A 21,880-nucleotide genomic window follows, 5' to 3' on the forward strand; every position below is an offset into this window, starting at 1 on the left:
GGAGCCTTAGTTATAAATGAAGGATTCATAAAAGAGTAACAATGAGGGGCCAATAGACTGACAGTCAAAGATGCTTGTTTTAAGATTTTATAAAATCCAAAATATTAAAATTTTTACATGGCTGGATTGTTTAACTCACTTTAAGCTCATAGGTAATTTAATATTCAAAGGTCTAATTTGGTCAAGTCACCTAGAGACAATCATAAGTTTATAGCTTTCCAAAGCTATATGGGACCACTTTTTCACTTAGCAGGACATGTAGTCATCGATTATCAATGTTGCTTGTTTAAGGATAATTCTATTCCACATCTTCACTAGGATAGATTCCTTATTTTGTACCTAACACCAAGGTATACCTTGAGATGATCTTGAGTCTTGAAGATAATTCTTGACCATATTTTCTTGTGGTATCTAATCCCCTTTTTGTACGTGATATGAGCATACCTTCAAATGATCTAAAATCATGTGATTATTTCATGGTATTTCATTTGCTAGAGAATGAAATGGCCTGGATTTATTTGGATCTTATATCAAACTCATTAGATATTATTGGATTTGATTTGGCCAATTTGAGATCATGGATGGTTACCTTTTTGTGTGATACTTGCATTGATGGTGTTATGCCATAATCTCGTATAAGGTACCTTCAAATTTCATACATTTGAAATGAAAAGACAACTTCCACTACATGAATGTATTTTTTTAATATAATCATGTATAAGGGTATCTTTCGAAAGAGGATTTCGAAACACATAAATTTGAAGTTGGCATCCAATTATTCAATACATGTTTGTAGTCTATAGACAAGAAGAACCCTACTAAACCTGTGATGCCATAAATGTACAACTGACTATGAATAATGTATTGTCTCGTGAGAGGAGTTGAAAAGGATGAGCGAGAGGATCTGTGGTGGGTCTAACATGGTTTCCTATTGGAGAAAATTTAGGAGAGCTAGATCTATTGTCTCTCAAAATGACCCTCTCCATACTGTGTTAACTCTAGTAGAAAGAGCCCTAAACACTACTCGTTTTCAAGACAAGCAATGTTACCTTTCAATGAGTGTTGCATCTCAATATGCATCTCCATCTCTCAAAAGTATAAGCTAAGCATGCTCGTGAAAAAATGAGGCTTATTGTAAAATAAACTACAAATTGTCAATAAGAACCTTCCAATTTTGCAAAAGATTTTAGGTATAGCAAAAGCAAATACATATAAATTGATCCAATTTTTGTAGGTTTCTAGTTATAATAGCAGCAAATACATGTAATTTGATCCAAAATCCAAAATACCTATTGCTATGTGATTGATGTCAATATACTAATTCCCATCCATACTACTATTGATATATGGCTCCCTTCACATTGGTGCCATGTATATGTCTAAACCTTAGACCTTGAGAATACCCCACATTTTGATGTCCATGGATAGTTGTCTTAGACATAGAACCTATCCTAAACCTAGTTCCTAACCCTCCTATCATCTCTAGCACTCTAGAAATGCGTTTCATATGATATACTACTTTGTAAAATTGTGAGATTCTCATCTGGATCCCGTTTTGGGAACAAAAGCTTTTGACTCCACCACAAGGTCCAAAATTGCTATAATGCACTCAAAATAGGGTTATTGCACATTATTTCACCTCCACCTTGGTTTCCTTTATTACCTCAATGAAGGTAGTAATCTCCATATGCAAATTCTCCTAATATTCGTTTTGGATCAAGGAATGAAGAAATCATTCCCTTCTTGCCATGCTACTTTTGTGGACACTATGTAAAGATGTTTTGAACATATACATCACCCGTTGCAACAAGTCTGCTTTTCCTTTTACATCCTATAGACATACACCAAAAAGTTGCTTCCAATAGAGATGCATAGACTAATGTAGTTGTGACAATGCCGAAACAATCGGTAAACCTCTAACTACAATAGAGACATAAAGTTTTAACAAGAATATGGTTGCTCAAACCAACTTTGACTAAACCATGTCATTTGTTGCCAGTAAGTTCTACTTGAATCCCAAAAAATTGTCATGTTATTGCGATTTTTAACATCCAGTCAAGAACCACATACGATTGATTGCATACTGTTATCATTCCTTGCCTCAACAACAAGATGATAAGAGTTTCCAGAACCTACAACTTAAGGTAAAAATTACAGGTGACTTTTGAAATTTGGAGATGTACAACTCCCTTTTATACATTGCTCATAAAGGTAACAATATCAAAAGGGATCAAAACAAGTAACGAGTTATACATATATTCAATGAAGGTATATACTGCAGGAGGGATAATATCATGATTTCAAGGTCACCGTACAGGAAGGAAATTTGAGTAAGGTATGAAAGAGCTCTCTAGTCCTCATGCAGAACTCACAATTAAAGGTACAAGGTACTGGTGACTTTTGAAATTTGGAGACATACAACTCCCTTTTTCATTGTCAAGATGGACCTTTTGCAAGCAACTACGTCATGATCAGGAGACCACCCATAAAAACAGCACAGAGGTCCTAGAAAGTCTCAGAGCGCTCTCTCTCTAGTCCTTGTTCCAACAGTTTCAAAATATCCATTGCCAAAGGGAAATTCTGCAAAGGAACAATCTTCACAAAAATTGGCCTGAACGCAGACCCTGATTAAGAAAGAATGATTGCATCTGTTCAAAATTTTTCCTGCACTTCTTTCCACGGGGACAACCCTGGGATGGCACTTCTCTGTATTGTCGGTGTGCTACTGCAATTTGCAGTGAAGCTGCACCAAGCCTCCACATGGTATCAAAGGTGGAAGAAATTGGCAGGTATTTACACTCATCCTCGATGGAACAAGCTGATGATATACAACATAGGACCCTTAATGGCTTCATTCAAGAGGGAAGGAGATGTGCTCAAGCTTTCTTGAACTACAAACACAGCTTTCACAGCTTTGCTTTTGACATAGCCAACTTCCCAGACAAGGTAAGACATGCTCTAGTATCACTTTATGTCACTGTTTTGCAATCACCATGAAGTACACTCACAAGAAATTTCCCAACACTCCCCCAGTTTTCAGTCTCTCCATGCGTGCTTGAAGACCAGACAATGCCTTGTCCTCAGTAGGTACTGGCCCTTGACCTGTCGCATCTAACATAGAGTCCATTACTCGCGATGGTACATTACGTGGGAAACTTGTCAAAGTCCCATTTAAGTATGGACCTGCAGTTGTACTGGGGGACTTCACAGCTGCAGCTGCTTGTATATTCTTCATTCTCTCCCTAATTGCATCTAATGTCCCTGGTGTGGGTGGAGCCATACTTGTTTTCATTTCTCCTTCATTTACAAATATACTTCAAGTCAGTTTGAACATCGGTATAGGAAAAAGCTTACACTAAGAAAAGCAAACACACTTACCTGAAGTATGCGACAAACTATCATATTGTCCACCAAAGGCGCTCACTTGGACACCCTTCTTCACATCTGATGTGTCTGAACGAGGAGATAATGCACCATTTGTGCACTCTGTATCCTCATGAAGCTGATTATTGCCTAGTGGGCCTAAACTTTCCAGCTTCATAGACTGCAATCTAGTATTCAAAGGAGAAGGTGGCGGAAATTTTGGTGATGTATGCAAAGGAGACGAAACAGGTGGAGGGGTCACCATGGGTAAACTTCCAGGAGTGCGCCCAGCAGCTGCATTCTTCTCCATCTGTTTTTAAGAACATTTTCCATTTAACACTTTCCTAATCATAGTCCCAAGCATTCAAGAGAGTGCAGACATGTACAATAGGTCAGACAGTGCTGAAATTTCACAAGTGCCTGTGGAAACCTCTGAGAATGTTCCAATAATTGCAAAGTTTTAGTAAGGCAAAGGATGTAGCAAAAGGATCCATACCTGTGCTAAACCATCTCGAATATAAGTCCGGAAAGCTTCACTTGCATTTTGTAGTTGTGAAAATATGTCTACCTGATGGAGAGAATTTCAACATGTTGCATCCATATAATTAGCAAAGACGAGCAGAAGCTGTAAGACTATCTAAATCCAGTTAAGGACACACCTGTGGATACAATTGTGTGATCCGATACAGCTCATACAGACCTATTGTACAAGTCTGTTTATCACCAATTTTTTTGAATACAGCAGCCAGCTCTTGCTGAAGCTCATCAAACAAATACCTAATGAGAATTCAAATTGCTAATGTGCAAGGGAACAACAGATCATCCTGTCACAAAAACCTTCAGATATAGACTAGTTTCACCTTCAATTGAGCCTCATTTGAATGCGGCACTGATGAGGCAGCACCATTTGTAGTTGAATCTGACCAATGCCCCTGACCCACAGCTCCAGATGGGGTAAGCATTCTAGCAGCTGCAAGAGTCTGCTTGAACATTACCAAGCATAGGGTCAAAATAACAGGAAAGACTATATATTAGATCAAATAATAAATTCTAGACTACCTGAAGATTGAGATCGATGTAGGCAAGGATAATAGGCTGTGGCTCTAAGTCAATTGGCACCATTGACAGATGCCCTTTAATTGCAGTTCCACGAAGTTTCACTAACTCATGAAGCACAGTTTTCACCATACGAAGTGGTTTGTCATCTGCCCCAGCTCTGCCATTTGAAAAACAATTTTGAGCACAATCTTTCTCACTCCTTCAAAATACACACCTGGACATGCACAAAGAATTCCACCCAACCTCCCCCTCTGTGTACAAGAGCTCAGACTAGCCTAATCATCCTGCCTCTTGTATGCAGGGCACACTGTGTGGCCAACTCCCTCCACAGATATAACTGTACCTCCTGTCCTCCCTGCAATAACCCTTCCATAACTCCTCCCTCTCTTAAATCCATTACAAAGCTTTACCTGATGGATTGGTTGCATGTGCAAAAACAGTCTAACCTATACTAAAACTTTTATTGGGTAATAATAGCATATATTATGTTCACGTGACATGCTTCCTCTCTATACTATGGCATTAACTCAATGCACTTTTGTTTTCATGCATTTTTCTTCTCTCCTTCCAAAAACCTAAATAAAAGGAAATACAAGGAATGCAATGCAATACACAAAAAACTGCAGTTGCATGCTAAAGCTGATTCACATAGACAAAATACCAAAATGCCTCTGCATGTAGGTGTCTCTTAATTCGTGTATCATTCCTTTCTTATATATAAATGGAGTACATGACAATTTGCACCTAATTTGACAATATTATCATGGTTATATATATCATCCTATTTCACAAAGTATTTGCAATCAGAAACAAAGATAGCATCTCTAGGCTGCCACTCACCTTCTGCGGATCTCCTCCATCCCCAACTCCTGCAGGTATTCATGAATGCTCTGTAGAAGCCTGTCTAGATCCACCTCAAAAATAGTTGCTCCTAGAACCTGTTAGTCACAATCAATCAGTACCTCATTGAAGTCCTCAAGATTTTGCGCCTTAAATATGTTGAACCATAGTTCAATACCTTTGTTAGCTTGATAAGGCATTTCACCACCAAATCTGAAAACTTCTGGCCTCTAATTGAAGCAGATTCATCTGAATTAGGTCCTACAAAACGTGCTGACTCTAAAGGCCGCAAAAGTTGTATAAGCACAACAAAAGCTGAGGTACGGTCCGCGTTTTCCTGCAAATTTATACATACCAGTTCACTTCTAAATCATCAGTGGATTCACAACACTGTATGACTCATAAGTCTAGACACGTGCCAGCACTGCTTAAATGAAACACAAGCAATTTCTATCTATGTTTGATGGAGACAAAATTCTTCTCTCAAAAGAAAACAAAAGAAAGAGAGGATAGTACCAAGATTTTCAGCATTAAAACATTCAGAGCCTTCAAAAGCTGGCTTCCATCGTCCATCAGTGGAACGCGTTCATCTAAGAGCCACAGTAGCAGCTCCATGATCAATTTATTCAGTGTATCTTGCTTCACGCTATGAGCAAGCTTTTTCAGTTGAAATGTCTGCACCAGAACTCAGCCACAAAAGATTAGAACCATCAAAAAGAAAAACAAAGATTCAAACCATGCGGGCACACCTCTTACCTGCATAAGAGTATTCAACACGTATTTACAAGATCTGGATGATGCACCACCAAGTCCTGAGTGAAATGTCGTGGCTACCTGAACAAAAACAAGATGTACTCAGAATTGAAGTAGCAAACCCCTTGGCACTTTATATAAACACTTTGCATATACGAGGAAATAAACCCTCCCTTGTATGACTGCATGCATTACAAGATGCTAACCTACCTCTCATGTCTTACATGATTCATGCATTACAAGACTGTAAACCTGCCTTGTACATCTACATGCATTGCAAGATTGTCAACCAACCTTTTTGGTTAAACAAAAAACAAGACGGTCAGCATCCTTCGCAAGGTCCTCCAAAGCAGTACTCTCTCCATCTCCGGCAGCTTGATTCAACTCATGGCATACCAGTTTCATGCCCTCCACAGCCTGCCACAACAAGGAGACACAAAACGTCAAGACATATTTGGACTTCAAGAAAAAGATCCATTCATTGGAAGCTTAGATAATTGGCACATCAGAAGCAACTCTACCTAATGCAGCTCTACATAAGTAAGTGACATTCTAGTCACAGTGCTCCTGTGTAATCATGCAGTTTGTTTCTCATATTAACTCAAGGCACAATTCAAACCTACATGTTCAGGGGTTGCGCCTGATTCAATGATGTCAAGAGCCTCATTCCAGTCTGAGGGACCACCACTTGAAGAAAGTAGGGTGCTGCTATTGAATGAGTGTTCCACCACACCTTCATAATGTCCATTATTTGCTCTCCCAACGCTGAAAAAAACCAGTTTGTCAGAATATTAAACTTGAGAAAAGACAATACTACCCTATGCAGATAGAGAAGAACATCGCAAGAACATGGACCTTGGGAGAGTTGATGGTGCTGTCACTGGCCGTGGCAGAACTTCACCACTCGGTTCAGCCATCTCCAAGCTGTTGCAATTTATAATATACGACCATAATTGCACCAAGTTACTCAAATTTGGATTTAAAAAGTACAGGGGCTTTTTCTAGAATTTTCCAGAGTCTAAAACCAGACCCGATAGTAGTATAATCATTTTCCATCCGATTACTGGCAAATGCACATTTCCAGGTATTATGCTTTAATACAACTTTTTCCCAGCATTACCCACAATCGGACACCTCACATACTCAGGTGCTAAAATGACAAGAATTAAGAAGGTTTCTGGAAAGCCTATGATTCAAGAGAGTCTTTATCTTACCCATTATCACGAACAGACCGCCTTAATGCAGCTCTGCTCTCTCCTGGTTTTCCTTCCTTCCTTTTTTCCATCTCACGGGCCTGATCAATAACCAACTTAGCTTCATTAGTTAAGCCCTCACTCCTATTCAAGAACATATCCATAACATAAAAATCCGCAGACCTTCCATTTGAACTTGTCATCCAGCATGCTCCTCTGAGCATCAGAGAGTTTACCCACATATCTCCAAATGTCATCACCTGTGACATGAGACAGCTACCAGTCGTTTGCACTATGTTTGAGTTAAGAGTTTTAAATTAACACTTCTAATTATGAACTATCCAATTAACCATTTACACTGATAGAAATGATAACTTCCGTTTCTATTCTATGAACCAGAGCATTTACTGACAATGTTCTCCGAACTGTTTATACCAACAATACTTGTTAATGCAAATATATTGTACGTATTTTTGATTGGCAACATAGAGAGAAAGGCAAAGATTTTAGTGAACCTAAAAGATTAAACGTGAAATTTAGATAGCTTAGCCATAATGAAAAAATAAGTTAATTATGTGTTACATCGTAAAAGATTTGCAATCATTAAAGCCAGTGCTGCTTTTGTTGAATAATGACAGTAAACACCCTTTGCAAGTGATAATACTGATTGGTTCCTCTGTTAAATGATATTAATCACACAAAAATGTGGCATGGAACATTTTATTAAAGTTTTTAGAAAGGCCAGAACTAATGGACACCATCATACCTAAAGTAGAATATTATTTAATTTGCCAGTTTCTGGTAGTAATGTAGATTAAGGAAAAGCTAAATGGGTGGCATAGGTTTGGAGCTAAATGAGCACACCATACTAACATTAGACGGTCCAAATTTCTACCAGGGGGGAAAAAGAAGATAAGCAGGCTTTTCTAACACCTTGAAAAGCACTGGATTCTGCATTAAATACTCTCAAGCTTGAGGTTACAAAAAAGAATTATGCATGAACAAGAAATATACCCAAGATCTTATAAGCTACTGCCAAAGTTTGAAGAGCAGACTTTCTGATCTCTCCATCCCGTTCTGATGTTAATGCAGCAATGGACTGAAGAGCTTTCGTTGAACCAATAATCTGTTCATGGCACCCATTTTATGAAACCAGTACTCTGGACATTTACACAGCAAAAAACTGAAACCTCCAGTTCCATGCTTGTATATTTCTAGCAATCTGCCAGCTTACCTCGACACCATACCGATCAATCATAAATCCTATGTGGTCCACGGACTCAATCCGAGTGCGATTGTTTTTTGACTTTAACCCTTCTAGAATAAAAATAAACAACTTGGGTGTAGCATATATAGAGCAAATGAGCCTCATCAATTCACGCATCTTCTCACGAACCTTCTCTATGTTATGCCCAGACTGTGACATGCAGTTTAATCAATGGTCAAAAGTAGGTTATCAATAAGCCTTCCTCTCTAACCCTTCATAAGAATATCCTATCCTCACGGAAGGGAAAAAATAGATCAAGTTATCTTACCTTCTCAACTAAACAGGGAAGAAATATGCTAGCCTCATACTCTGACAATGCGTAGCCTTCATTTTTCATGGCCTCAACAAACTCTGGTAAAAATTCAAGTACCTGGAACAAAAATCACCAAAAAAATCAGACACCATACTGTGAAAAGACCTAATATCCACTGCTGTAAGTAGTCTTATCTCACCTTTAACAAGCATGTTGTGTTTGACTCACAAAATCGCAGTACTGACCATTTGAAGATGACATCTGCTAGCTCAATCATTTCTTTGATATGATCGATTATAGCCTGCAGCAAAAGGAACACACCCCGCCCCAACACAACAACAAGATTGTAAGTCAAAAAACAAACAAAAACCCTTTACAATCCAAGTTATGGATACAAATCACCACTATGGTGTTAAAAAGTTTTCAGAAGACCCACTCCTTTTACTAATGGTCTACAATATTCTTACTTTGCAAGCTAGAATTAAAGGTTTCAAACACTTTGAAAATCACCACCAGTTACATGTCCAAGTTGGCTCTTGGATGACGGTAGACACTACTGTAATTATGAGGATAAAAGTTGTGCCTGTTAGTACCAATGACAGCTAGCAATTCTTGAGTTCAACCCTACATTCATACTGTCATTTGGAAATACAGCTAGAAAAGGAAGATGTGAACCCATGTCTACAGATTGTTAGCCTAGTTCGCTACCACTTGAATAACATGAAGATAACACAAAGAAAAAGAAAGATGACAAGGAGGGGTAGAGATAAGAACAAGGTAACTGTCATGGATGAAAGCTTGTCAAGAAATGACTGCTGTGAAAGCAAACCAGAGAGACAATAGGGTTTGTGGGAGAAACACAAAGTGTGTACAGCAAACACAGAGAGGAGAGAAACTCAGAAAGCACAGAAGAAGATGATGTCAGTGGGGCTACGGGAAAGATTCAGCACTCAAAGATCAGTGAGATGGGGATGTCTGCTTGCCCCCTTCTTGTTCTTATTTGTAGCAGATGCTATAACCTCCTTGACAAATGGCTCCATACATACAAAAGGGATGAAGTTGCCCACCCCAAATTTTTATGAGCTCCTTGATGCCGAGTTAGCAAATGACATAACAGCATATTTAGATAAGGATGAAGGCACCTTTAAGGCTTTGTAGCAGTAATGGAAATTTTGAGCAAAACTTTTGGTGCTCTCAAGGATCGGCACATGTTGTATGGTTTCTAGGAATGTGAAACTAGACGACCAGACTAAAGATTTCACTTGGGTTCCTCATGAGACCTCATGAAATACCTTAGATGTCACATGTGGATCGACATTGCCTCAGAGCAACAAACAACACCTCTTCTTTTGAGCATCAAGCAAAAGCTCCATTATTGAAGCACCACAATACTTTCTTTAGTGGGAAAAGTGTTGGTTTCCAATCGGATTCTCCTTGCCACCATACTGTACATAACTTCTTCTTGGGTATTCTCCAAATCATACATTGGCAGGGTGAAGCAGCTCATCAAACAAATTTTATTTGGTCGAGAGGAGATGGGAGTCCAACTAGGACAAAGGTGGTTGGGGTACAATCATCTAGCCTAAATCTAGAGCCCATTTAGGAAAGATTGACCAAAATTGCCAAAGAGCAATGTTGGTTGGAGAGGAGGATGTAGATGGGCAAGGTCAGAGCAGAGCCAACTATATTTAGCATTGGTATGATAGGACATCTTAGTGCCTTTCTTGACAGATTTTAGCCACGGAATTATCTTACAAAATTGGCATGGAGAAGATTGGACGATTAATTCAAACCCAAGAAGATCTCTCCCTTCGTGTAGCTTGCAGCCCATAGGAGTCTAACAATCAGCACCTGGCTTGGTTATGATAGGGCTCATGCAGCATGTGTGAGATGTGGAGAGATTGTCTATGGGATTGTCCCATGGCCCAAGATGCTTTGAAGGAGAGCCCTGAAGATAGTCTTGCATGGCACAGGGGGTTTTTAATCTCTTCATTGGTCAACACTCAAGCAGGATTCCCACACCAGATTACTCAAACACAATACACCAAGGGGTATTGTCACATATGGGAGTTGACTGCTGGCATCACTGCTTGGTTCATTTGGAGTACGAGGTGCAGTCATGCCATTGACCTTCAGGATGTCTCTATTGCAAAAGCTCTCCCTAGGATTTGGACAAAGATATGTTCCACAAAAGATGGGAGAGACTACAAGGTGACTTGACCAGATGAGGGAGAAAGGAGATGCTTTTATGCAGACATGGAACTCCAGCACCTTTTTCCACTTAATACCACACATGGTACAGCATTCCAGCCCACCAAATTATTATCTGCTCAACCATAGTATTTATGATGTACTTAGTAGTCCCTTCTTGTACTAGAGAATTTCCATTATGGAAATACAGCAGAAACTTTGACAACAATCCTTGCAACACGTAATATACAACACACAAGGTCCAACCCCATACAATGGTGCAGCCGGCCACTACAATTCTTCTTTCAGAGAGCGTTGCTGCTATGTACATTGTATGAAGCTCCAAGAACACTCATCTCTTCAGAAGCTTACTGGTGCATCTAAGGGACCCATGATTATCTATAGTTACAAGCCAATCAAGCGATATGCTCTGTTGGGAAACAGGAAGAATCACTGCAATTGTTGCAATTTAAGCCCCAAAGGACCTATCTTAGATTTAATTTAGTCAAAGTTCAAACTCCATATTCCTGAAACTGTGGCGAAGATAAAACTCTGCCATCTCAAAAGCAACACTTTCTTGACATATTCATAGGTTCATTGTTGGAAGGTATATCATAAAGGCAATAAAATATTTAAACTATGTTGAAGATTATACCACTCAGGAAGCAGCAAATTTATCAACAACCAATATACAACTAAAAAGCTGGGGCGATTGTGCAATCACTTTAAACACATCACTTTAGCTTGATCTGGTCTCAACCATTGGCATCCAGGCACTTGCCTTCTGCAACAATTCAAGTCCATCAAGCTGCTTCTTGAAATCTGGACTTAGCAGACGGCGGTGTATATCCTCCCGAAAATATTTCATAAGGTCCACCTGAAGCCAAATAACAAGAAAGCTAGATGTGAGCTGCTCATCTAAATTATTTCCAGGTAAATCAGTTAATTCATAAAGGTCATTGCTAGCAATCTGTAGGAACCTCTATTTCCTGTATTTGTTCTGGCCTAGGCTCCTCAAACTTTAACTTGCGAGCGATAGATTTCTCCCGTTCTTCCTGCCAATCCGTTGATCCAAGTATCAATATTTGTAACAGAAAGCAATATTCCTCACAATACTACTGAAAGTATTTGTTGCCTCTTACTTTGTTCGAATCTTTCAAATTAAACAGTGCCTGCCCTTGAACAGCTGCATCTTGTGCAGCAACAGCAGCAGCTTGTTTTGAAACTTTCAGTAAACCACCTTTCTGCAAAATGAATAACAAACGGTAAAATAGATGGAACCCACCTAAAGGAGAACAACATGATCTAAAATATACAGCATACTGCAGCAGCAGTTCGAGAAGCCCCAACACCAGCTCTGGAAGAAGGCCGCTCCCCAACATTGCTGTTTAATTGTTTCCCTCCTTTGATGGTTCCAATCTTGTTTGATGCAGATTTCAGTGTGTGTGCTGAGTCTGCAGAGTCTGTAAATTGGAAATGGGCTTCCAGTGAGCACATGAAAATTAAACAAATGCAAAAGAGTTGAAATCCTCAAAAAGCCTTGATAATTATACCTAATGATCGCTGACGATCCAATATAGGCTGTACTGCAGCTAAAGCAGATCCCTGAAGATCTCTTACTGCTTTGCTGGCCTAATGTAAGAATCACACATATACTAAAATCAGAGATGGAAATTCAGTTTCATAACTTAGCCAGTAAAAGGAGAAAAACCAACCGGTTCTGATCCACAGGCCTTAACAAGTTCTAATAAACAACTTTCAGCAGCCTTTCGGACTTCTGAAGACTTATCCTGCAGTAGATCCCTGATCCATTAAGCAAAATACATAATTCTAAAAAAGATGACCTCTACATTCCCAAACTAAGAGTTCCTTGCATACCTGCATAGATAATGCCATAGGTCTGATCAAATGCACCAGTTCAGCATGATCATTTGCTTTCACTATTTGCCTTGTTAACCATTCGATAAGTTCTTTCCGACCATCTGCACAGATTTTTACATCTACCAATGCAGGAACAATGTAGGGAACCTGCTTGTACCACCAGAACTGATAAGAAAGATATCGCACATAAGTGATCAGGTCACTAAATTCCATTTCTCTAAGATTTATTTACCATCTTCTCAAGCTGCAGCACTGCAGACCATGATTCAAGAGTTTTGATGGTTGTCTCACGTGTCAGTTTTTTGTTATCACCCAAGCATTTCAAAACATCCGTAAGGATACCCTGCTTTCAAGGTCTGAGGTTTAGCACATATGAATTGAACTAAAATGCATAATTCTTGGCATACTCACAGAACAGAAGTTGTGTGGCATGACAGTTCCTTCTGGGTCAGCAATTACAACAGAAGCCCATGACCAACTCACCTTGCTGCTTTTGTCAACAGCAGGGCCCATTGCAGAGGCCAAATTGCTGAGTGTAGTCAAAGTCATCATAACAAGGTTCTTATTGGAGTCACTAAGGCGACCCTTGAGGCTTGTGAATAGCTCACCTGTAAAACATTTCTTACAAGTACTTGTCAATCACAAATGGACATTGGTACATAACCCGAGTCTGCATGCATGTCACATCTTATCGAATTGACATATCACTGAAAGTTATACCCACATGACTCCCAAGAGTGACCAAGAACCTAAAAGCATCGTTAGAAATGGACCTGTTCCCACTGCCTGTATTCTTTTGTTCGCTTCTTCAATTACTCTGTTCACATTTTCTATGGACTCCTGACGGACCTGAGAGAAAGATAAGATTGGGCTAGTAATGAGATGCTTTGCAACCTCTCTAATGGCTGGTAAGTCCCAGAAGCGGGCGGGCATCACACACAACACATACACACCTTCCAATCTGGACTACTAAGGTTCTTAAGTAGGGTTGGCGTCAGTTTAGAGCTAATGTCTTCTCTAGGTAGGCCATCTGCTCCAGACCCTCCGGCATTTTCATCTGCATCAGCTGACCGTACTGTCCGCTTTGGTGCTGCTGTGGGTCCCTGTTCATAGAGGCAGAGAAAAACTCAACCTCTAAGCTAACACTCTCATATCACTAAATGAGTTCTTTGTTAGATAGATAACAACACAAATTTGGCAGATTAGACGCGACTCAATCAGGTAATCACACTTTCTTGAGGCAGAAAATAAATTGAAAAGTATGACTTCTGGAATGAGATCAGAAGTCTTCTTTATGTGTAAGATGGAAGGCAAAATTCGAGAGGATGATTCCTGGATAGAAAGCAAAAAGTTATTATGTACGTGTATGCAGATATGTGCAAATTTATTTGTCCTGGTTGCACATTGAAGTCCATGGATTGGTTAGTTACAACAATGAAATTTAATTGGAAGAAAGAAAACCTGTACAGACAACAATCATCCACAAAAATTATCTTTCTGCAGTTGATCCTGTACCTCATAAGGATTTTTCTCATATTCAGCATCAAGAGCACTTAGGAGTGCAGGCTTCACATCAGTCATAAATGCCTTAATATCTGCAGCCAAAGTTTAAGCAGAATGTTCAAAAAATAGCATCCCAGAATGGTACAGAAACGCTCAAACTCTAGATTCCGTACCTGGTCCCACAAATTTATGAAGCACACCAATTAGCTTGATTGTTGCAGTTCTGGTCGCAGCAACACTTGATTGCAATCCAACATCCTTTGCAAAATCAATGACGTCCTGTTGGCATCACTAGAGGTCAGTATGTGCATATGCCCCAATGGTGACCGTGTGCCTAAGTCCCTGAAAATTGAGCTACATGTTTTACCAGCTCACTGATGTATGCCTTAAATTTTGAGAAATGTTCGTTCTAAAAAATCATTTAGTAAAAACCACTTAACATAAAAGAGGGGGTCAGAAACTCTAGCTTGTTTTCATGTTTCCTCATTTTTGGACATCCAGAAACTTTCTGTGGCTGGAGAGTTGTCAAGAAGAGGAAATCAATACCTTGCTCTTTTCCTTATCTTTTCAATGTTTCCTCATAAGTACAAGTAAGATAGTGTAGAGTAAGCATATATCGTTGTTACTTTAATTTTTGAGACACATAGAATACAATGTCAATAAGGAGGACTATAAATGACAATTTAGCTCTTGAGACAAACATATCCAGGAACACGAAAAGACCATTGTAATCTGAGTTTGATGACCAACACTACAGTTATATGGCTTAAGGTAAATGGCAGTGCTGAAGTCTCAGTTGAGGCCTGTAGGAACCACAAGAAAAATCTTGGGCTGGTATTCTGGAGAAAACATACAACTAAGCTCAACAAGTGAGAAGTTAGAGGAATGGCACAGCAAAGTGGGGAATACATGCAAGCTGAAAGGAGAAAGGATGAAGGAAAAAGCTACAGAGTTGAATCACTGGAAGTTTAGAATGACACAATTTTGGCAAAATTCACCTAAAACAATCTGTCTTCCCGAGTGCAAATGAAAGTTTCAAGCTATAGAGCATTGATCCTTTGTTAACTCCTTTGGAGGTATATCCAGCCTGATTCAACTAAGAAATAGGCAATTACCTTCAACTTCAAGTGTGTAATTCCGAAGTCTTCTACAGCAGTCACCATCCAGAGAAGGCCCTCACTCAGAACTTTTGGATTTTTGTGCTCCTTCATGATTTTGAACAGCTGCAATACAGCACGCTCAAATCTCTTTGAGATGCACCAATGACCAAAGAAAAAAGACTTCATGAAATGACAACAGTTATATACCCTGTCAAAGACAAAGCCAGGTCCAACTGCCTCACAAAATGCAGTTAGACATTTAATTGCCTGAGCTCGTGTTTTTATGTCAGACACCCTCTCAGCCACACCTGATAAAAGATTGACAAAAAGGAGAGATTTTTACTGAACTAGCTTTTTTCCACTAGATTTCATTATGTTTTATAAATGGATTACGAAAACAGCAGATATAGCAAACAGCAGCAGTTCTACCAGCTGGCATGACAACTGCTGATTGAGCTACTCACCAACAATGCACAGCACAACACATCGTTTAGAAAAACATGAGGAGCGTTCAGCCAGATCAGAGACAACTTCGATCACTTTCTGCTGCACCTGAATTTACATCATTAACCTGACTCAGTAAACTGCAACAGAAACTTTGAATCAATTTATGACAATCCATCACTTGTCAATATTGATATATCACCTGTACATTCTTTTCTGCCCATCCAGGCAAAGCTGATAGAAGACGGACCAGGATTTCTGTGTTGCTATCAATATCCCCCATAGCCTCTACAGCTTCTTTTAAAGAACTCATTGCTGTAAAACCAGAACAAAAGTAATTATTATCAGGGTAGATGAAGGTAAGGAAACCTGAATACAGAGCTGCACATCATACACCTGAGAAGCAATAAAATCTACCCACAAAACAATGCCTATCAGATCAGTGTCTCGACCCTTAAGCATAAGACACACATGGACCAATTAAAATGCGAAGTGCTCACCCTTTCCTAAAAACTTTCCTCCTTGTGCCCCCAAAAACCTAGAAGTCTTCCAAAGCTAAATTCTAATGTCATTGCATGAGCAAGCATCCTGTTGTTGGCCCCCATTGGCAAGGCAAGGATCAGCAGCTTCTTTAGGTGACTTCTTAGTGACATCAACCCGAGACCAATTTGGCAATTACCTATGGGGCATGACCTTCAGATCAACTTTCAAAATGACATTCACTAAAGATAGTGAACAAGATTCACTGCTCTCTCCTGCAAGGTGTGTTTATCCTGCACTCGTGGAGATACATCTACATAAAATTGTGACGATTAAATGAATCATCTCCCTGCACCTGGCTGACCATATACCACAACATTAATGCTCTGTTATGAATCCAAGAGACCGTTCTCAAGTTCAGTAAACTCGCCCCAATCATACGCAGACCCAATGACAGCAACTACAACTATGAAAAGAACACGGCAGCCCTGTCATGAAAGGATGTTGTCTGCACACCACTTGGTGGTTATCCAGCTTTACTTCCACTAAACGTTTTACAAGGGCAAAGGCCACATTTGCATGATTTTCTGCTGCATAACTAGTCATGAACGCATTAGGTTTGGCCCACAACTGTAAAAGGGATTTGCTTGTCCTGAGCTTGAGAATTTTGCCCTGCGTCCTCTATGAAAGAGAACTATCACAGTGATAATCTCATTTGCTACTTTTTTCCTACTGGCATTGAACTCTGGCTCTCAATCAGAGCTATTCCTAGCTGTTTTAACACTTTTCTCATCAATCTCCCATTCTTGTCAATAATAGCCTCTTCAAATGCCACACCAATATTACATTTCCCATATCTATGTTTATCACAAACTGACAGACCAATATGAAAGGCATATTGATCTGCACTGTCACAAGTAGCAGCTCACACAAAAGACAACTGCAGTTACACACATGAGCTGTAAAAATTACTGAGTGAACACAATTGGTGCCTGGAAAACTGCTGCTTGGGACATATGCCCAGCTAGTACAGGCAGTGCCCACTTTGTTATTCTGTTTTAGCGCAATCTGTTGCTACCTTGTCTAGGGACACACGACATAGATGGCTCTCTCTTTACAAAATGCTTGTGCTTAGTATGGTACAGCAAGACACACTAAGAGCAACATACAAGGAGAGCACATTGTCACTATCAAAACTACCCCAAATATGTGGCACTTGTATGCCAAGGGACAATAATCACAAAATAGCAGGAGGAAAACTGTAGTAGTCAAAAAACCTCAAACTTTTTAAAAGATCATGCAACGAGAGACAGCTGCCACTCCCATATGGTAATACACAAAGACATTCCTATTCAGTTACAAAGAACACATTCATCACGTCTTTAATGTGAACTCATCACCTTCCAAGCGCTCTTTCCACACAGCACTCTTCAGATTGGTGAGGATCTCTGCCTGCACGAATCCTGAAACCTTGCCTTCAATCTCCTCGAGACTCATCTCAGATGGCTAACACATAAGGCCAATGTCCATCTTAAGAGAAAAATCCAAAAACTTCTTAAGCATAGACAAGAACAGAAGCACGTAAACTGCTACACAATGTTGCATCTTTGCAGTTCATTCAAGTAAATACCTCTATTTCTTCTGCCGACTCAGGCATGGAACTCTTGCCATGGCCTCCCCCTCCTTCACCTTTTTTAGAAACTCCAGATTTCTTCACAGCTTGCTGCATTCACCCTTGATTGTATGAGGTTCAGAGATTCAACCGGCAGAGGCCAAGTTCATATATATTATTCATCATCACCAGAGATACAAGGAATACAACAAACCTTGCAACCATATAAATGTAACCAGACTTAGTATTATTAGGCTTTTAAGAAAGTAAGATTGATTCAAATTTGTACAACTAATCCAGTCAGAAGTCTTTGACCTAAAACTTTGCTGGAACAATATAGCAAAGACAGCAACCTCTGCAGTCTGTTTCTAATGTTTACAGGTATTATTTGAATAATTTAAAAAATCAACAAATCATTTATGACATAATAGAAAGAATTGATGTGACTGATAGCAATTTATTAAAACTTATCAAGCATGAAATGGACATCTGATCATGTATCAAGAGCTAAATGTATTCAAAATATAGATGTTTGCAATAGATTTGTCCATCTGTAATAAAAATGACATTGGTAGGAATGTGAACCAAGACATCTCCAGCTTATGTTTCTATGACAAAGGCAATTAAGGTACCCACACCAGTCCAGACTTATCAAAGACTGTCTGCTCTAGTTTCCAGCCAGGTGGGTTCAATGGCTTTATATGGATTAGCTGTTTTTGACCCATCCAATCCCGCCAACTCAGAGTAAGAAAGTTTGAATGAAGTGAAGGACTCTTTCAGTTTAATTAGTATGAAAGACATTTTAAAAATGCTAACTCATGCATGGAACGGGCAACATACACTGGGTGGGGGGGGTGGGGGGGTGGGGGCGGTGTGTGTGCAGGGGGGGCACAGGGGTGGGTGTGGGTGTGGGTGTGTGTGTTGGCCAGCCAAAGAAAAAGGGATGAAGCCTCATGCATATGTAATCAGCCAACAGCCGTCTCAACTGCTACATACCAGCACCTAGGACACGTAAAAACAGAAGGCAGACAGCACAGTACGCGCAACACATATTTAGATGACAATGGCAAACAGTCAATTAAAATGTGCCACTGACTCTGTGTGAACCCTAACAAGGTGGAAGGGTGAGAGCAAGTATGTGAGGTGCATAGTGGACAAGTGTGGAAGACATCAGTAAAACTAAGAAGAATGAAATTTAAGGACAACTTTTCATGGTTGGAAAGAGCATTCCTGCACATCTTTCATTTAACTGTGCACGTACCGATGTTCTGGCGTGCTAACATGGCAGTGATGAACAGTATGAAAACATGGCATTGCTGACATGGCAAATTACTGTGCTCTCAAGTATTTGTGTCAAAGCTTCTTCAATAAATCAAAGAAACAGCACAAGTCAAAGCTTCTTCAATAAATTAACAAAACGGCACAAGGGACACCAGAGTTTGGGGCCAAGCTTGTGTCACTCTCTCTGAGCAGGAGCATTCTAGCTCCTGTGCTTTCTGATCTCTGCAGTGCTGAATCATTATGTGCAACAGTCTGTGTCTTACTGCCCTTTGAGTTATTGAAGACTGGTTCAATCACACAGGAACCAGCCTTGGGCATTGTATCGCTTCCAAGGCACGACTGGGCTCTTAGGTGTAAATTGTATTTGCACATAGATTGCAGAATTCAGTCTTCGGCATCCATTCTCTCTTTTTTATTTTGTTAGCCAATGACTTATTGCATCCTTTCGATGAATCACCAGGTCAATCTAGCTTTCCTTATACCAGTCAGAACATTGATTTCTGATTGATAAACAACATCACTACTGCTTTGTTCAATTAAAATGAATTTCCTGCCCTGGATATAAAAGTGTTGGGAAGCTGTGTTCAGCCTACATTCCTATCTAGAATAAAAAGCATAATTGAATACCATGTAAAGTGAATGTGATCTGAAGATGGAGCTTCTTTAGCAGTCCAGATCCTTGCCTAGAATGTTGCAATCCAACACTATGTTCGAATTGATCTTAGCTAGACATGAACCTTCATATAGCATGCCAGATTTGAGGCTTGATAGAGCACACAAACAGAGGTGAGATGGTGCAAGAAAGACACCAAAACAAGTGCAATAAGACTGTTAACTTACAATGAAGCATCTTACAACTCCGATGCATCTGAGTATGCAAGGGAGACACCCATTAAAAAAAGATTGTGAGAAAGTAACAGCATGTGATCTAGAAATGAAGCTTCTTACAGTAGGCCAAAGTTAATGCATCTAGCAAACAATGGGCATGCAAAGAACGTGAGATAGCACAACAAAGCCACCAAAACAATGGACTGCAAGAAAGAGTGACAACCCTTCATTCAAAGGGTAGGCACATATTGACATCACTGGATGCCACATAGTCCTGACAGCTTGAAAACTGACTTTCAGTCCTGCCTAATTACATTTCCTTCAGCAATAAATGCCAAAGCATCACAATGATACATGATCATCACTAGGATATAATGGTTTGATTAGTTTAGAGATACTTAGTCCTACAAAGTCCCCTAAGCCAGTTTGAAAACATAACAAGGCAAGCTTGGTGCACCAAGGCTGGTATACTTAGTAACTTTCTAAAAAACATGAACTGCATTTACCACAGTGTGCATTATTCATCTTAAATGTAGAGGCTTAAAAGAATGCAAAGCCTTACTGTAGTTGCCACCGGTCTCTTTCCAGATAGCATGCTTGCAGCAGACTTCCTTACAGCACCACCCTCTGATGACTGCTGAAACAAAGAAGGCATTCTTAACAAGTCAATCTGAAAGATTATCTGCAAACAAGTAATTCAGTCTCGAGTCTAAGCAGAAATAAGGGGGACAAAAGAGGTAATAGTCAAGGGATGGTTTTCTTTTTGGTGTTTTTCTGGTGGGTGGAGAAGGAAGAGGGGGGAGGAACAATGCTAATACTAAAATACCATGTCTCATTGATGGACCCTGGGGAAAAAAGGGAAGAAACAAAAGACATAACATGGGGAAAAAGGTATAAGGTCACAATGCCAGAGATGGGGAAGGGGGGGAACACTGACAATAAGCTCATCAGTCTTCATTAGACGGACAAAGTACATAAGTCTAAAGGCATGCTGATACTAAATTACAATGTCTGACTCGGATGGGAACCCCACCCCCCGACCCCCACCCCCTGCAGGGGTCAAATACATAAGGAACAAAAGACATAACATAGAGAAAAAGGTATCATGTCAGGATGTCAGGGGGGAAGAGAGGAATGCTGACTATGAGCTCATCAATCTTCTTTAGACAGACCAAGCAAACAAGTCTGAACGCATGCATACATGGGAAAAACTTTTTACCTCTGAGACTACTGCTGACACTCGGGCCAAGAAAATAAGTCTGCATGTATGCATATACAGAAAAACTTTTTACCTCTGAGACTACTGCTGCAGTACTTGCCATGGCTGGAGCCCTTGATGGCACTGCAAAATAAAAACAAGCATGAAGGAAATTGCTTACAAGAAACCAATAGATACAAAAGAATTATATGTCGCACACACCCGAGTTGGAAATCACCGGTATAGGTCCATTGCCACCAGGACCAATCAGCTCTGTTAGTTTCTTTTTTCTCACATCATCAAGCTTCTCCAAAGACCTTTCCAAGGGCCTCATACCGACCATCTATACACAAAAGTAGTAATTGCCAAACAAATGTTAAGTTGAATGAGTTGAAGACTTGTGTGCCTCCAGATGTGGACAACCTTCCTGAAGTACAAAGAAAAAACATCTGAACTAACCTTTGCTATTGCTGCAAGGGCAGAAAATGCAGCATCCCTAACTTCAGGTGTTCCATCATTCAGACTCTGATCACATTAGAGGGAAAAAGAAACGTTGTCAGGTATAGAAATAAAAAGCTGCAGAACAGGATGTATCCCAATCAAAGCATTCAAATAGCTACAAGTTTCCATCAACA

At 39.8% G+C, this 21,880-nt stretch overlaps 1 protein-coding gene across 2 annotated transcripts in view; it reads right to left on the bottom strand.

The window, feature by feature from the left end:
- Positions 1 to 2,256: 2,256 nt before the first annotated feature.
- Positions 2,257 to 21,880, bottom strand: part of MOR1 (ARM repeat superfamily protein) — a 74,860-nt gene continuing 55,236 nt past the window's right edge. The window contains exons 13-54 of one of the 2 annotated variants that reach the window (XM_087676347.1): positions 21,705 to 21,770; positions 21,468 to 21,588; positions 21,340 to 21,389; positions 20,610 to 20,681; positions 17,957 to 18,049; positions 17,727 to 17,832; positions 16,049 to 16,161; positions 15,867 to 15,954; positions 15,610 to 15,710; positions 15,418 to 15,525; positions 14,476 to 14,581; positions 14,315 to 14,394; positions 13,753 to 13,902; positions 13,573 to 13,648; positions 13,283 to 13,407; positions 13,032 to 13,142; positions 12,797 to 12,946; positions 12,634 to 12,708; positions 12,472 to 12,550; positions 12,242 to 12,381; positions 12,061 to 12,162; positions 11,899 to 11,973; positions 11,700 to 11,795; positions 8,928 to 9,029; positions 8,744 to 8,845; positions 8,443 to 8,625; positions 8,223 to 8,334; positions 7,392 to 7,468; positions 7,230 to 7,309; positions 6,871 to 6,939; positions 6,639 to 6,780; positions 6,310 to 6,432; positions 6,019 to 6,096; positions 5,779 to 5,937; positions 5,441 to 5,599; positions 5,263 to 5,360; positions 4,423 to 4,579; positions 4,224 to 4,343; positions 4,023 to 4,118; positions 3,860 to 3,931; positions 3,379 to 3,673; positions 2,257 to 3,297 (exon numbers count right to left, since the gene is read on the bottom strand). In XM_087676347.1, coding sequence (XP_087532473.1) covers positions 3,005 to 3,297; positions 3,379 to 3,673; positions 3,860 to 3,931; positions 4,023 to 4,118; positions 4,224 to 4,343; positions 4,423 to 4,579; positions 5,263 to 5,360; positions 5,441 to 5,599; positions 5,779 to 5,937; positions 6,019 to 6,096; positions 6,310 to 6,432; positions 6,639 to 6,780; positions 6,871 to 6,939; positions 7,230 to 7,309; positions 7,392 to 7,468; positions 8,223 to 8,334; positions 8,443 to 8,625; positions 8,744 to 8,845; positions 8,928 to 9,029; positions 11,700 to 11,795; positions 11,899 to 11,973; positions 12,061 to 12,162; positions 12,242 to 12,381; positions 12,472 to 12,550; positions 12,634 to 12,708; positions 12,797 to 12,946; positions 13,032 to 13,142; positions 13,283 to 13,407; positions 13,573 to 13,648; positions 13,753 to 13,902; positions 14,315 to 14,394; positions 14,476 to 14,581; positions 15,418 to 15,525; positions 15,610 to 15,710; positions 15,867 to 15,954; positions 16,049 to 16,161; positions 17,727 to 17,832; positions 17,957 to 18,049; positions 20,610 to 20,681; positions 21,340 to 21,389; positions 21,468 to 21,588; positions 21,705 to 21,770 — 4,800 coding nt within the window. In that variant the 3' untranslated portion in view covers positions 2,257 to 3,004. Of the gene's footprint in view, positions 3,298 to 3,378; positions 3,674 to 3,859; positions 3,932 to 4,022; positions 4,119 to 4,223; positions 4,344 to 4,422; positions 4,580 to 5,262; positions 5,361 to 5,440; positions 5,600 to 5,778; positions 5,938 to 6,018; positions 6,097 to 6,309; positions 6,433 to 6,638; positions 6,781 to 6,870; positions 6,940 to 7,229; positions 7,310 to 7,391; positions 7,469 to 8,222; positions 8,335 to 8,442; positions 8,626 to 8,743; positions 8,846 to 8,927; positions 9,030 to 11,699; positions 11,796 to 11,898; positions 11,974 to 12,060; positions 12,163 to 12,241; positions 12,382 to 12,471; positions 12,551 to 12,633; positions 12,709 to 12,796; positions 12,947 to 13,031; positions 13,143 to 13,282; positions 13,408 to 13,572; positions 13,649 to 13,752; positions 13,903 to 14,314; positions 14,395 to 14,475; positions 14,582 to 15,417; positions 15,526 to 15,609; positions 15,711 to 15,866; positions 15,955 to 16,048; positions 16,162 to 17,726; positions 17,833 to 17,956; positions 18,050 to 20,609; positions 20,685 to 21,339; positions 21,390 to 21,467; positions 21,589 to 21,704; positions 21,771 to 21,880 lie in introns of both variants that reach the window. The other variant, XM_087676346.1, reaches the window with a different exon arrangement.

This window comes from Lygodium microphyllum, chromosome 4 (genome assembly GCF_053477565.2).
Source record: "Lygodium microphyllum isolate KBCC chromosome 4, Lygodium_microphyllum_v1.1.10, whole genome shotgun sequence".
NCBI classification, from domain to species: domain Eukaryota; kingdom Viridiplantae; phylum Streptophyta; class Polypodiopsida; order Schizaeales; family Lygodiaceae; genus Lygodium; species Lygodium microphyllum.